This window comes from Micropterus salmoides, unplaced genomic scaffold, assembly GCF_014851395.1.
Source record: "Micropterus salmoides isolate LMB-PRFRI ecotype aquatic unplaced genomic scaffold, ASM1485139v1 Ms_hic_scaffold_19, whole genome shotgun sequence".
Classification (NCBI taxonomy): Eukaryota; Metazoa; Chordata; class Actinopteri; order Centrarchiformes; family Centrarchidae; genus Micropterus; species Micropterus salmoides.
This window is the reverse complement of record NW_024041039.1, coordinates 8,816,564-8,833,031: the sequence shown is the minus strand read 5'-3', so window position 1 is coordinate 8,833,031 and position 16,468 is coordinate 8,816,564. Positions and strand designations below refer to the sequence as shown.

Below are 16,468 nucleotides of genomic sequence, written 5' to 3'. Positions count from 1 at the left end.
CAGCAACAAGAGCTGACCGACATTTCAGTTCCATGGGCTACTTTTCTGTCTTTGTTTCCCGCTGCAGGAAAATTCTGCATGCTCCAGACGTCACTTCATTTGCGACAGTAAACACAGCAGCCGCAGTGAAGTGCTCACGGCAGATCTCATTACAAGTTGTAACAGACACCTCCCCTCGACAGCCCCACCCCTGGTAACACAGCACAAGGGGAGAGCCGGCCTGCTACTTGTCGGTGTGTAGTGGAGGGCCCTTGGTAGAGCGGCAGGGCAGCAGAGTGGTTTGAGCCGTGTGAAGTGCTGGCAGGTGCTGTAGCGGGTGAATGGACACAGACAGGGAGGGAGGGAGGGTAAAACAGCAGCACTGCCAGTCACCACAGCTGATTGTGCAGTTCATTTGTAGCTGTGGTCACTTTGAATATACTGAAGTTCAAAGGATGTGATGCACAGAGGACAGATCCTCCTAAACTGCTCTCATGGTCCTCTTCTTCTTTTGTGTTTCATTTTGAATTAGTCTTGAACCATTTCTACCTTTTTGTAATTAAAACCTTTGTGACCTTCCACACATCCAGAATATCCGGAGGAAAAAAAACAGTCCCCTTTCAAAACCTAATGTTCTGCTGAGCTATACTTCTGTCGGTCATATTTTGGGTCAGGTCTTATTTAGGTGAAGCTGTTACTGTGCACCTTTGATACTCTGCAGTATTTCACTTCACCTGTAGTGCCTCAAAACGGTCCCAGCACAGGAAATTGACTCGCAGAGTTGGTAAAAGCAGAAAACAAAGAAAACCAAAAATTTTTCAACTTATCGTTACTGTTCTGCCTTCACTATAATATGCTGTAGGAAACTTTTCCGTATTTCTCTTAATTGAGGTCAGAACTTAACAGTTTTCCGTGGCGCCATAACTCAGTTAAGCCTAGTTCACACTACACAAATTTTAGCCCGATTTGCCGCTCGGCGAGCACGGCGACCGTCAGGCTGTGATCGGTTGGTTGTCACTAATGTAGCCAGGTCGATTGCTATGTAGGAATATATCATCCCCGTCCTTATCCTACCTACAAAGTTCTGATTGGTCTAATGTTTCTCCAGCTGGTGAAAACAAGCAATGAGCAATGATTCAGAGGTCTTAAACAGGCTAGCTTTTACATGTGTTGATCCAAAAATGTAATTGTTGGGTGGGTTTAAGTGCACATATTCAAATCAGTTTATTTAATTTAGTTTTTTATGATACAGGGGTTTTGAAATATGTAGCAGATGAAGTGCTCAAAGTTGGGTATCATCAATTCTATTGCATTTTCTTTTTCTAGCAATAAGAAGGAATGTCTAACAAGATGATCTGTCTGTAAAGAACTATAAAATAGTACAATGTAGCGACCGTCAGGCTGTACACTCCTCCACTTAGCAAGTCAGCAGAGTGCACGTTATTAATGATGACATGCATACATTTCTCTGAATGGATGATGGTTTGTCAAGGTCAGAGTAAGTCAAGTGGCCACTGGAGCTGAGCTGAATAGATCACTCATAGAAAACTCGTGACCCAAGTTTATGTTTCACCTGGACCTTTTTGATGCGTCTCTCTCCTGAAACCAGGTTTCATGTCTGGTTTATTTGCTGAACTGAAAATGTTACCGCTTCTCTCTTTGACTCACATGTGGAACTGATGATCAGGAAGCTTAATTGTGTGTGTTCTCAAAAGGATCCCACGTATAAACAACACAGAGGCCAAAACAACAAAATACTGTAATTCTACCACTATGCCCTGCCCACACACACACACACAATATGTTTTCATTTTTTGCCTATCACATCTAGTGTGATTTCCAAGATAATACATGATGAAGCAAATAACCATATGTGAAGATTTTAAGATATTATGAATAGCAGCTGTTCTGGAGCTTTCGACCTTATCACATGATCTTCATCAGTAAATGGAGTTTGTCTTTTTATCAAGGTATAGGAAATGTTCAAACTTTACATTTTCCTCCAAGCACTTTAAGGACTTCTTGTCATGTTGGCTTAAGATCTGTGGCAGCTGATGCAGGTCATATGAAAACTCCAGAACAGCCACTGAATAGCCCTGTGTTGAGTTTTTCTTCACTATATGCCAGTCAATTTTCACAAATGTTTTATTAGCATTTTTTTGGGTTATTTTACTAGATATACACTGTATAAAAACCTGTTATTTTCAACAAATTTGACATTTTAACTAAGTATCTGCTTATTAAGGCCTTTAGAACATACATGTTTGTGTTATGCTTATTTACGTTGGGTGAATCTTGAGGGATCGTTACAACCTGCATGGCAAGGGTCACACGACTGATGTGGGTAGCCAAGCTAGTATTACCAATAACAAGCATGTTTACTGACCACTATTATTGACTTTTAATACAATTAAGACCAAAGTGGCTGTGAGTTTGACAATGATTTATGAGGCTTTATTATAAGAATGTTACAAAAGACTATTTTAGTAAGAACCGACAATTACTTTCGTCATTGAGCTGTGCCCTCGTCATTATCTGATATTTCTTCAGGCAGACATTCTGAACAGGGTTGTTGGAACTCTTTGTTTTAAGGGACAGACACAAACATTAAAGTTTGAGGCAAATTATATAATAATAAAACTGTGACACAAACATTGGAAAGTAATACAATTTTTAAAATCTGAATAACAAAATATGTTTGCATGAACATTCAGTTCAATGTCATATTTTGGAGGGAAGATGCTGGCTCCTGTGTTGAGCGCTTCTTCACTGATTCACTGACATTTTATATTATGTTAGACAAACTAGTAAGGCTACTGAAAAGTGGTATGATGACGATGATCATAACTGTCACGTCCTTTGCCCCAGTGGTCCCTCAAGGTTCTACTTCTGTAAAATACAATCTACTTTGGAAACAGATAATCCAAAAACAAAAATTTTACGTATGTTCATGTGGATTATAATGCTGAATATGAAACTAAGGAAGAAGTGAGAAACCATTAACAGATGAGTCATACATATTTATGAGGTGTCATTTATTTGAGGTGTCCTGGTATAAGAAAATAATGAACAATGTAGATTGTTGCTGTTTTTACAATTATAATGAACACGTTTCTTTTTTTTTTCACTGTATCATAAAAAACATAAAACATACAAGCCATGATTTAGACAATGTGTTTGTTTTACAAATGGTGCATCTGTACTCCTGCTGACGTCTAGTTTGGTATATAGAAATGTAGCACATAGGTACAATTGCCTTAACAGTACTTGTACAGTTGATGTGTAGATGTGTTGAAAGCGTCCTTTGTTCGTGTGCAGTGTAGCTCCTCCCTGTCAGCATTTCTCTGAGTCAGGTGATGGTCAGCAGAGAAAAACGCTGCTCCGGCACAATGCAGCACCACAACCGAGCCACACGCTTCCCATCATACGGCCGCTGCAGGCAAACCAAGCTCGAGCTGAGTCACGACTACTGTGTTGTGACTCGGGTGAAGTGGGCCACTGTATTTCCCATTCCACTGCTTAGTTTGGCATCTGACTGTCAGAGCACGACAGCTCAGGCATGACTCAGGAATTATGGCTGTGCTGAGTCGCTGTGATAACAACTTTGTTCCTGTTGGTCAAAAAAGAAATTCTCTTTGCATTGCAAACGTTCATATCTCTCTCTCCATTTTTAAATAACGTTATAGTGAAATGCATTGATACTTTGAGTTTGCAGTGCAGGACATCTAATAAACAACTTAGTAACTTAGTAATTTACTTTAAGTATATAAAATATGAATATAGTTTGCCATAAATCTATACTGGGTCGATACAAGGTAAAATTTGAAGTCAGGTTTTTATATGCTGGATATACCTCTATTTGCACAGTCCTTTAAGTGCCATAAAGCCGAGCTGTAGCTTCAGTCTGGACACATACAGTACAGAGCGATGGATTCTCTACAGTCTGGCCTTTGTGCAGTGGGACACTCTTGCTTTGAGCTGGTGAAGCGGGGAGATACATGTTCACACTGGGCTTTTGACTGACTTGTTGCTCAGCAGGGACTCTTTGATGCCTGGGCTGTATTTGAATAGCATCAGCACATGGATTTGCATCCAATTTGTGTGCTGACATCATTAGAATCTTCTTATCAACTTGTTTCATGCTGAGTTAGACATTTGTCAGGACATGGACATATTTGTTTTTGTTCTCACCAAATATGGAAGCTTAATGGAAGAGATATAACGTCACTAAAGCAGACATGTTTCTTGTGTGGCTTGACAGTGTATACATATTAGAAGAATAAAATATTTTAATTTAAATAATATTAAAATATTTTTTGTTTTTCTTTAATTTTGTTGTACAGCTTTATGTTCTATAATGATAAATAAATAAATTTACCTTCAGGTGAATGGGTGGCTCTGAGAGAACTTTGTGTTCGGTAGTGGAAGAACTACTCCGAGCCTGGAAGTAAAATTGCAGTGCCACAATTTGAAAAAATCTTGAAAAAATTGTAGGTCCTTTATACGCTGTTGGGTAACTAAATCTCTAATGATGAATCCTATATTACAAGCTGATCATTTTTTGTGTGTAAAATTTTTATCTGCAAAGTAGTCTAACTGTCAGATGGTTGTACAGTAAAAAGCACAATATTTGTGTAAAAGTACAAGTTGAAATAAATATATCTAGTTAGATCCTTTTACTTTTTTATTAAAATAAACTCCCATTACATCCTTTGAGCAATCCAAATATGATGGAAATTTGATCTAGCAGCAGTTTAAAGTAATTTTAGGAAGGTTACTTGAACTGCAAATCCTTGTGTTTCACCAAACCATCCTTTGAAAGTTGATGGATTTATGGTTTAGGTGAAACACAGAGGAAATTACACTGATCTCTCACCGTCACAGCCGTTTTTGTGCTTGTAAACTTGTGTTGCGTGGGGTGTGTGGACACGCATGTGTATGCAGACATGTTGGATCCCATTGAGCGCTCGGGGAGCCGTGGATGTGGGTTTTAAGAGCCTCAGTACAGCCAAGCTGTTTGTTTATGGGTCTCCAGGCTTTTGTGGTTGTCATAGCAACCTGCCCAGTGTTCGGTGCTCTGCGGCATTTTCACAGACGAGCCACTCTTTGTTAAATGAACTCGACTGAGGAAAGAGCTACTACCACTCTGACTTTTCAGTAAAACACACACACACACACACACACACACACACACACACACACACACACACACACACACACACACATGAATATGCATCAGGGCTGCTTTGGGCCACAAGAGAGTAAATACCAGTGGACTGGTCACAATGGCTGCTATTCTTTGTCAATCTGCACTTTTTGGCTGGCTCACTGCTCCGTCAGCACACGATTGGACTGTGTGTATGCATGCATCTGTGCAAGTGAACATGTTGAAGTGTCTTTACACACATCCACAGTATGTGTTGGCATGCCTGCATTTGTGCACAAACTGTATGCAGAGCAAGACAGGCTGTATGTGTGTGTCTGTGTTAGCATATTGTTTTTGCACTTGCGTTTACACTCTGGGGTGCATTTGTTTGCGCGCACTCGTCCTCGTGTGCACGTCCGTGCTGAAGCAGCAGCCAAGGCAATAGATAAGTGTAATGGGATGAGTGTGCTGAGTCGGCAGTTTGCAGTAACGGCCTGTTTGAGTGCCTGGTTGAATGGATGCTGCACCTGAGAGACTGTCACACTCCATCATGGCTGCAAGCTGGAGGAAAGAACGCTTCCTCTTCTCTGGTGGGCCAGGAGAGACACTGCTATGGGGAAGTGTGTGTGTGTGTGTGTGTGTGTGTGTCTCTCTTTCTCACACTCACACACACACACACACACACACACACACACATACACACACACACACACACACACACACACACACACTGTGTGGTCTGGTCTGAATTGAGATTAGAACAACAAACAACGCAAGAAAATCATGGGAAGGAAAGAGAGACAATCTAAACAGCTTCATCAATCCACCCATTTTTTATTGCTGCACCATTATAATGAATCGAATAGAAAATTCTACATCTTTTGTCTATCCTTTTATGCACGTTTCAGTCTATATCAGTATAACATATTTGGTGTCTTTGGAAATAGAATTCAAAATAAAGTTCTGTGGGTTTGAAGTCCATGAGATTGTAAATTACAGGACCATCAGAAAGTTCTTTGAGGTTGGAGTTGAAGTTGTTGAAGTAGTTCAAGAAGCATCTCACGACACCGTATAGAGGATAAGGCCATGAACACCACCTGTAAACAGCAGGTGCACAGCACAGCACCTCAACTCAACAAACTCGACCAGCTGCAGTGAGAAAGTAGTATTCCTCACCCGGTCCAGCACGCAGGCACGCAGGCACGCACGCACGCACGCGCCACATCTGCCTGGCAGCCTCAGCTGAGCCTCCTTTACTGTTGTTGGAGCCAGAGGAGTGTGTGTTTGTGTGGGTAGTCAGGCTGTATCCTCCAGTGAGCTTTAGAGGAAGGAGACAGAGGGGGATGAATGATGACCTTTGACCCATTCAGCGCACTCCCCTTGTTAGTTGGCAGATCCCCAGACTTATGTCCTTCCTGTGTTAGAGAGAGAGGGAGAGCATCTTCTGGGCTCTAACTGAGAGAGAGAGAGAGAGAGAGAGAGAGAGAGAGAGAGAGAGCGAGAGAGGCAGAAATGTCCCCTTCATCTCTCCAGCAGGTTGAACCGGCAGAAAGGTCATATTGTTTCTGTCCGTGACTCACTCTGAGCAGGATGGATGGAGCAGTGGTTCTTTTTATGCAGCAGTGTCGTGCTATTCGTGCTCGAGGTGTAAATGGGGAGCCTCTGTGGATGTCAGTCAATATCTTTCTGTTTGTTTGTGTATTTGCCTGTCGGAAGTTTTCAATGACTGGTGGCATCAAAGGCCTCCTAAAATACCAGTGATATAAATGTAATAGTATTCCTGTTTATAACAACTTGGGTGATATTTTTGGTAGTTTGGGCTATAATATTGAACAGGGCAAGAAACACGAGTGGCCAAACAGAAAGGTTGTAAACAAGCCAAATGTTCAGCCAGATTAGTTAAACCAATTTATTTTGATGTGAAAATGAGAGCAGACGTCTTTTGAGAAATGTTGCCACATTCCAAGATCTCAGGAGTTCATGTGGTGGGTACAATCTTATTCTTACTGATTGGTATGATGATAACGATGATGCATGATACTACACGATACTACAAAATTAAGACTCAAATTGTAAAAAAAAAAAACTGTCTTTATAAAGTGTTCATTGTCACTCCTCAATGTTACTTCTGTCTGCTGCAAGCCAACGTAGTGATTCGTATGAGCCTCTATCCAGTTTTTTCTGGGAAAATGCAGCAGTTTCTGTTCAAAAAGCTAAATCGTGCACACCTTTAAATGGAAAAAATTATCCACTTTTGAGCCCTTTTAATGTGATGGTATATTATGATTTAAATTCAGTCAAGTCTAAGTTCTCGGACATAATGACCTAGTGACTACTTTCAATCTCTGCTAACCAGATAACCTTGTTAATTCAAGTGGCATATTTCTACAACCGAGTCCTGCCTCATGAGTGCAATTCTTGCCTCTTTTGTGGAGCACTGTATTGTCCAGCAGAACCGGGTTTTATAAAATTGGATGGTTCAAAAGTCAGCGCTATCGTGACCTGTCAGTCAGTGGCTTAAATTCACATGCCAGAGTTCACAGAAATTCAGCTCTATGCCGAAGCTAAGCATGGAATTTCTTTCCCCTATATCCTGTCTCTTTCATTTCAGGTTTCCTCTCTTTATCCATACATGCACATGTCTCAGTCTGTCCTCCTCTCTGTCTCTGGACCTATACAGTAGTTGTTCTGCTCTCTACCATCATTTTCCTCAGACTTTGCATCATGTCTCTCTGCTCTCTTGCCTCCCACTCAACTGCTGAGATGGAATTTGTGTTTCAGTCTCTCTGATTGCCAGATGCACCGGGCCAAAGCACAGCAGTCTGCAGAGCCTCCAGACAGCAGCTTGGCCCGTCCTGCATGCTGTGCCTCCAAACTGAAGGCAGCAGTAACCTGAATCTTCTTCTGTTCACTGCCAGAGTTTCTTTGTCAATTCTGTTTCACCTCTCAATTCTGTATTTTTCAGATGACTGTTCATTTTACTGTCATCCATAAATCTGATATGTATACCAACTGACGGCACTGTCAAAAATAATCCTACAGAGGAGCATCAGTTTCAAACACCTGTGCTTTCCTAACTTTTATTTATTCATTTTTTTATTTATAAGTTTGTTTGGTTTTTAAAAAAAACTTTTTCTAAACTCAGTCTGCAGCAGGTGTTGAAGTTGCAACAGCTGTCATTAGTGACCTTGAATTGGAAAAGGGCAGTTCAGAATGGCTTGTTTGAATGATGACATTTCATCACACTTTTGATGGTGCTGTGAGAAGTACCAGCGCTGTGCTACATTAGAACTAAAGTAACATCTCTAACATCAAAATCCACACAAGTCCCAGTCAAACCAGAAAGTGGCACAGCAAAGTTCGTACGCTCATCCTCATGAAATAGGCGAGTGCTAAAGGCTTGGTATATAATGACTGTAGCTAGGATAGTTTATCTAACTAACTGCTCTTCTTCTCTGAAGATTAATGTCATCAAAGCACATTTAAGCTACTGAAATGTATCCTTTTTTTTCATCTAACTCTATATCCAGCAAAGGGGGGGTTAATAAAAGTTGATGGTCCAGCACGGCTAATAAGCTGCGATAGCGGGCCTAGTTTTTTTTCTCCATTCTCTTAAAGGTCAGCACTGTCTTCCGTGCAAAGTGTAATTTGACTGTGATTTTACTTTGTGTCATGAGTGAATCCCCTGATCAAACTGATTCTACTGTATTTTGCTGAGAAAGATTTATTGTTGCTGGTGAGGTTTTTCTTGTTTTCTATATGACTTGACATGTTTTAAACAACATAGGACATGACTAGAATGCAGCAATTCAAATCTCCAAAACAGTCTGGAAAGTCTTAGTAGCAGAAACAAATGAGAAAAGCTTTTCCCCTTCTATGTCATTTACCATTGATACTCTCTTGACCAGGCCATGCATCAGGCATAGCCCTCCCTTCCTCCACAGCTGTCCCTCCAGGATGCCATTTTAAATTAGAACATGCTCCCAGTGAAGTCGTCTGGTTAAACGCGATGCCCTAATCCATCACACATCAGGAAATCATCTGGGAGTCTGAGAGGGAGGAAGGTGCTGTAGCTGTTAGCAGCTCTATTTTCCTGGCACAAGAAACTCTTTCCACCAGCACTTTCTGGCCCCCACGAGCCTCAATGAGACGAAGGCAGCAGAAATAGACTTAACAGGAGAGAAACGACACTCTTACCTCCTTGGGATTCACAGAGGCCCATTTCCCCGCAACTCATCCAGACAGTATTTATTCTCGTTACTGCTCGAGCCGTGGGTGGCTCCTTTCTCCTGCTTTTTGAACATCCTGCAAAGATATTTTTCTAGACGTTTTTCTTGCAATTTATCTGCCCGTTTCTGGGGTTTCATCTGGACATGAGAGGCCCTCTGGTACCCTGAACTGGAGAGGCTCAGGCTTGAGAAACTGGCCGCGGTGTTGAAAACCGCCTTCCTGTGTCAGACTCTCTGCCAGCAATATCTGCCTTTCCTCTCTCCCCTAGACTGGTCTGCCTGCCCGTGTGTTCGGATATGGCTGGAGCTCACTCTCATGAGCTGGCTTGTTTCAGTAAAAGGATTGTACTAATATGGAACTGGCAGAGAAGCAGGAAATATTTTCCTAACTGAGGTTGATTAATGGAGTGAGATGGAGGGGAGAGTAGATGAGGGGGGAGGCTGGGAGTTGAGTGAGAGGTGGGGAAAGGAACAGGAGCGATGAGAGAAAAAAAGAAAACTGTATGTGATAGGTTTAAGTCTACCAGTACAGGGCGTTAGAGAAAGGTAAAGCTCTTTTGAATTGTTATAAGACGGTTTATGTAATTATTTGTGCTAACAACTAATGGTTGTTTACTGGATTAGTTCATCAACAGAAAATTAAATAAAGCAAATCCAACTCAAGGTTCACTTCCTAGCTTTTCCTGGAGTTTTCAACCATGTCATGTGGTCACATGTCATGATGATAGGTTTATTTTTATCTGTATGGGAACCACAGGAATGCGATTCTTTTACCAAGGCACTCTCCATTTATAACAAAAAAAAATCTCAAATGAGAAATATTTAATTCAGTAAAAGATAAAAGTAAATAAACAATGTCCATAGCACTTATAGTAGTTATTGTTTGTTTTGCCTTACAAGTTAAGTTTTGAAAATCAGTTTTGACATTAGAAATGGTAATTTATCAAAACAATACCAACCCAAGGTGTGTGTACTAGCTTTTTCAAGAAATTTCAGCCCTATCACACTGTCTTTATACTGTAGGTCTTCATCATGAAAGTTCAAGAACAAACTTTTATAGCTTATAAAAGCCAATCAAGACAAAAATCCATTTATCTTGGTTTAGCATAAAAACTGGAAACTGGGAAACATCTAGTAAATATGTTATCTGGTTTGTTTAATCCATCCCAAAAAAACTTAGTGTAAAAATGTTTTGATTTTATGGGAGTTAGATGATAAACTAAGACCAGCTGCTGGCTCTAACTTCATATTTAGCATACAGACATGGGAGTGGTATCAGTCTTGTGACTCTCATGTAACTCTGCAACTCTGCAAGAAAAAGGATGTGTATACAATTTTTTCCTTTAACTATAATGATAACTGACTAATTGTTTAAATGACAAACAAAAACCAGGGTCAGCTTCTCAAATGTTAAGATTTTTCTTTGGCAAAATCTGTGGTTTTGTACTCGTGGTCAAACAAAGCAAGCAACTTGAAGACTTCACTGTTGGGGAAAACTGTGATGGGCATTTTTCATTAATTTCTGATTTTTTTTATAAATATACAATGAGACACCTGAGTAGAGTATCCTTGTTGACTGGCATCAGGTAGATTGTTTGCTGAGCTTTGTGTTCAGTGGTTGCCGTGTGAAAAATGTTGCCATAATGACGCTGACTGGCAACTTTCACTGAAATTGATGCAGAGCAGATTCCTCCCCGCTCTTGACCCCTGATGTTTTTACAGTCCGCCTCAGTTCTGGGAGGCTGAGATTAGAGCGAGGAGGCAGACAAGAGAAGGGAAGGGGAGGATAGGGGTTTGCGGTGGCCCTCAAAATTTACAACCCTCCAGTTCCTCTTGCAGACGAAGTCAGTCGTGCTTGCACTTTGCTCAGATACATGACATGTTCTGAAGCTGAAACAGACTGTCTTCAAGTCACAGTAATGAGGGTGATTTTCACTAGCACATTGTTGATGAGCAGGAACTGGTCTCCGGGACTCTGGAGCAGATATACTAACAGCTTACAAAGATTCACAGCACATTCGGTACTGACAGAAATTATCCACGGACAACACGATCACACATGGAGTGCACTGGGATCATATAACACACACTATACACCGCAAAGTACTGTATTTATCCCTCTGCATTTATACACAAACAGCCTGTATGCCGCTCTAATGCTTAATGCTATGATACCTCTCAAAACACTTATTGTACACACTGTTAAACAGTCGTTTATTGTTAGTGTTTTGTTGCCAGTTTGTGTTATTCTTGTGGGTAACTGGTAAGACATATTTACGCTGGTGTTGGATTGAGACTTACACCATACAACGCACTTACAAATGGTTTTCATTTCTTCATAGTTAATCCAAACTGATAAATGTTTTGTGGCAGTCCCTTACATTCAGAGCACCAACAGCAGCCTCAGTAAACAACAAAGCAATGCAGTTTTGAGACAACTGGAAAAACTGTTACTTTGTCTGTAACTGTGCCTTTTACTAGCGGTATCCAGATCTTGATCGGAGTCCTTGTAATCTTTAGGATCTCCAATACTCGGAAAAATCAGACTATATTTACTTAAATGTTGATCAAATGTGTGTCTGACTTTTTCACAAGCATCTTCATTTGAATACTGGATGACCTGGTTCAAAGATTTTAAGAAGATATGAATGAAATTGGGACTCCTTAAATTGACATGATGTAATGCGCTAGAGATTGAATATAATGGTTCTATGATAATACTGTCTTAATACAGTATTTGAGCATGATTCTTCAGTAGTTGTACTTATTCAGAACACGTTTGAGATGATGTTACTCATCCTGCGCCTCCTTTGGCTATAAATACTTTGGTCCCCTGCCCAGGGAAAACCCAACGCCTGCATATTTATTGGAGTGATGGCAACCAACTCTCAGGAGGTGTTTTGGTAGCTAGTAGCTCCTTCAGTTGTCCTTCACAACAATTAATTATGTCCTGCTGAGTTTCTGATAAGCATTTACAAAGACAAACTAGAGTCATATGGCAATTAATTGCCAAGTGGTGCTTTCTATCCCAAGCTAATATGTAGCTAACAGCTACTACCTAGTGCAGGTAATAGTTTGCTATGCCTCACCCATCTTAGTGGCTGAAGTTAAAATTGTTGATAGCAGATTTTTTTCAGATATCGCTAGCTTACTAATCAAGCTAACTTTAGCTCCATGAGTTGGTTGCAAAGTTGGTTTTAAATTTTTCCAGAGGATTCGTTTTAAAACAAGAATCCTGCTAAACGGTCTTAAATATGGACTTGAAAGTGTGATACTATTCTAAAAGACTGAGGCGATGCTGCATGTCCCAATAAAAAATCAGCATCCTCACTGGTCAATGATCCATGCAGAAAAATTTGAAATAAAACAACACCTTATTTAGCTCCTTTGGTGTATGTACTTTGTATTTATTGTTGTTTGTATATTTTCACATTTCACGTTATTAAAGAAAAGGCTTTTGGCATGAGGACAAATCAATGTTTGTCAAATGTAACACTTTACCCTGTTGCCGTTGGAGTGCAAACCCCAAATCCAATAACATTACCCAAAACTCTGAAAGCATCTGGGACCAGCTTCCACAGAGTAGAATATAGCTCCTACTTTTTTGTATAGAGTACATAATTTATAGATTTTGTGGGATTAAGACCAACCACAGGTTTTCCTTACCCTATCTGCATGACTGTCCGCTCATGCAGTAACCAGCTGCTTTAACCAGTGGACCGGTAACTCAGTATCGTGCCCTGCCAAGAGCCCCAGAACACCTGAAGGTCCTGGGATTGTTGACCATAACACAGCCAGTGGGTCATGTGACAGTGCAGGTGGCTGCCAGCCTGGACTGTGCCCTGCTGCCAAACTCCACTGTGATCCAGAGAGTTAGAGGAACTGCTGGAGGGCCGGCTAATTCTTGTCAAGAGGAGGCCTGTCGCCCAGCCTGGAGCAGCCAAACTTACCCTCCTTCCAGCACATTTAACAAGCTAACATTCCTTCTGTGAACTTTTAGTCGTTTTTACAACTGTGCTCTTTGCGGGTTGACTTAAAGTTTTTTGACATTTTCAGCTGTCTGGTCCTGTTAAAGCTGCACTAAGCAGGAGTTTTAAGTAAAAATGCACTAATTTTATCGACTTAGAACATATCCCATCCCCCTTTAGATGCTCTGTTATTTGCCCAAGTGAAACTACAGTATTAAGAGGTCTTTTTCTTTTTGCTATCCTTTGGTATAAGGCTGTGTGCTGTTTGCTGATGACATGTTAACAGGACATCGGTGAAGGTCAATGTTTTCAGTTACCTCTTGCTGCCATATGGAATTGAAAATGTGCAAAATCCCCTAACATCCCGTTGAGTTTTCTTTTTGTAATTTTTTAAGTTATTGTGTTTGTGCCTGTGGTGGGAAAGTGAACCAAAAACGGGAAGGGAGAGCAAAGAGGCTGACACTCGTTAAAAATTACATCCTGGATAAAACAGAAAACACAACTGACTGTGAGAACCTCAACCTGCAGAGCCAGCATCCTTATTTTTACAATTTGATTAAATTATACAGTATTCACGTTAGCTGCTGACACCACAACCCTGCTCCAACAGTTTAAAATCTTTGGCAAGCCTCTGAAGGGAGAATCAATTAGGATTAATTGAAATATCTTAGACACAGAATTTTACTTAAATCATGACTAACTGTAGAGGAATACAGTATCTTATAGGTCGAGGGCGTGTGCCTGCCAGTTGCACATAAATCTTCAGCGCTGGTCTTTTTCTGTCAGTTCTGCCCTTGGAGATAAAACACCATATAATCTACTCTTCTACAGCATCCAGTTTTCTTCATCTTTTTCATTGGTTGAAACTCAAACCACATGCCAGAAAAGCCGCACACATCTGAAACCCAATTCTTCCGCACTTAAGTTTATTGATAGTCATGTAAACCTCATGCCACTCAATTTTAAGAGTGATCTCATTGCGGAAGTTCCACGAGTGCTCCGAAGCAGCTCGCCAGTGACTTTTAAGTGGCTTTTGTTCCTCTGCAGTGGAAGGCAGGCCAGCAAAAGACAGTGCAGGCTTTCATAAACGCCTGGCTCTGCTCCTGTAGGTCCTCCTTCAGCTCTAGGGTGGAAACATGGTGCCTGGTGTTTGGGCCCTGGGTGTAATTAACCCTGGAACTCATAAAGAGGCGTTCACAGTGGGGTGCATGGTGGGCCCAGTCCTCATGCCAGCTCCTGTTGGGCAGCTAAGATCCTGCACCAGATGTTTTCCGTTAGCATGTTTGCATGCCAGAGAATCCAAAGCCTGCTACACCTACTGTATACAGTATACAATGCTCCAGTGTGCTTTGGCTCCATCGAGAAAGTTCAGTACATAAGCTTGTTAGCATCACAGGGAAAGGTTCTCATGAAAGGGTGGGAGTATGTGAATAAACCAACAGGAAACATTTATTAGTCAACAGGTATGGTACAGCTACAAAAGAGCATACAACCAGCTGGTAGTGATTAATGTTTTGCTCACAGACACATTAAGCAGAGATTTTGGCTAGCAGCATGGCTCTCTGGATGGCAGTGTTGGTCGGCCGCACCGCCACTTCAATCTAAACTAAAATATCTCCAAAATTACTGGATGGATAGCCATTACATTTTTTTTTTATAGGCATTCATGATTATCAGATGATGAATCCTATTGACTTTGGTGATCCCCTCACTTTACCTCTAGCGCCTTTAGTACTAGCCTAATTAGCAAGTTCTAGGATCTGTGGAAGGTCAACTGGACTTGGTTGAGGAAGTGCTAGGATGCTCACACACTTAACTAAAATGGTAGACGTACCTGATAAACCTCAGCATGGTAGCATTGTCGATGTGAACATGGAGGCATTAGCAGCTAAAGCACCGCTGTGCCTAAGGGTTGCGTCACAGAGCTACTAACAGGGCTGTAGACTGTTAAGCTCATGTTACACGGAGAGAAATGGTGCTGGGCAATGTTGGTGTCAATGGTAATGAGTAAAGATTACTACTGTAATCCCCTTCCCCCATCACTCCGCCAACCTCCCCGTCCCGCCGCTATCTGTTCAAAACATAGTCGGACTTGCCACCAGCAAGATTGCCCAGCAACATTGCTCAAAAGTTGCCCCGTGTATCATCAGCTTTAGTCTTTGCAATAGCAATGGCAACTTGGCAGTCTTGTTACAACATGGGACAACTTGAACATCTGTCTTCCAGTTGGAAAAAAATCTCACTTCTTCATACACCAACCTGCTGCCCAAATGTTTACTGACCCAAATCTACCTTTGAGGTTAACCTTGCAGGGTTAATACATTGGACTGGTGCCATTGTCAACTGATTATAAAATAGTGTAAATTTAATAACTGTTGTACGAACAAACATGGTGGTGTCACAATCCAGGTTGCTAACCCAGCAAGCACCTGGGTGGCTCTTGTGTATTTAAAGCTGGAATCATGCTCAGTTGGCTGCTGCAGACACATACAGTGTTTGAACTGCAACTGATTATATGCCTATAAGTGCAGTGACTGATTATACTGTTCTCCCTTTCTTCCAACTCTGTAGACATTTACAGCTTGGTGTAACTCTCACCTGAGGAAAGCAGGCACGCAGATAGAGAACATCGAGGAGGACTTCCGGGATGGCCTGAAACTCATGCTGCTGCTGGAAGTCATCTCAGGTAAACAGATTCTTACTTAACAGGATTATCTGAATGAAAACAGTTTGCATGGACAGCACTGTCAGTTTAGGCATCAGGATTAGTCTTAAGGGAACAGTTTGTTTGCTTTCTTGCTAAAAGTTAGAAGAAAATATTGATACCACTCTAATGTTTGAACATGTTTATCTTTATCTTACAATGTGATGTATTTCCAAGTGATACAGAATATCTGTATAGGGTCTAGTTACGAGAGGAATTTAAATTAACTCTTTCAAATTTGATTGGATAACAAAAAAGCAGATCTGATTTAGCAATCTGGAAGTGGAGGACTGGGAGAAATTAATAATTTAGGCCTCAACCATATTCTCTTCCTAATCTGATGTTTCTGCGAGCCCACAGCTCAAGATATAACAGTAAAGTACGGTTTGATATGAGGGGTCGTGTTAGCTAGTCTCAAGTCTCAAGTTTTACAGAACAAACA

The 16,468-nt window shown here is 41.1% G+C and overlaps 1 protein-coding gene and 1 long non-coding RNA gene across 5 annotated transcripts in view; one reads left to right on the top strand and one right to left on the bottom strand.

The window, feature by feature from the left end:
- Positions 1-16,468, top strand: part of actn1 (actinin, alpha 1) — a 52,520-nt gene that overhangs the window by 8,854 nt on the left and 27,198 nt on the right. For all 3 annotated transcript variants that reach the window (XM_038728713.1, XM_038728711.1, XM_038728712.1), the window contains exon 2: positions 15,894-16,008. In XM_038728713.1, the coding sequence (XP_038584641.1) occupies positions 15,894-16,008 (115 nt within the window). The remainder of the gene's footprint in view (positions 1-15,893; positions 16,009-16,468) is intronic.
- LOC119910260 lies at positions 5,934-9,948 on the bottom strand. 2 transcript variants are annotated; one of them, XR_005445602.1, is made up of 2 exons: positions 9,323-9,948; positions 5,934-6,580 (listed from the first exon to the last, which is right to left on the bottom strand). It is a non-coding gene; the product is annotated as an uncharacterized LOC119910260 (long non-coding RNA). The 2 variants fall into 2 exon arrangements; XR_005445603.1 differs by having other exon boundaries at positions 5,934-6,540; positions 9,323-9,940.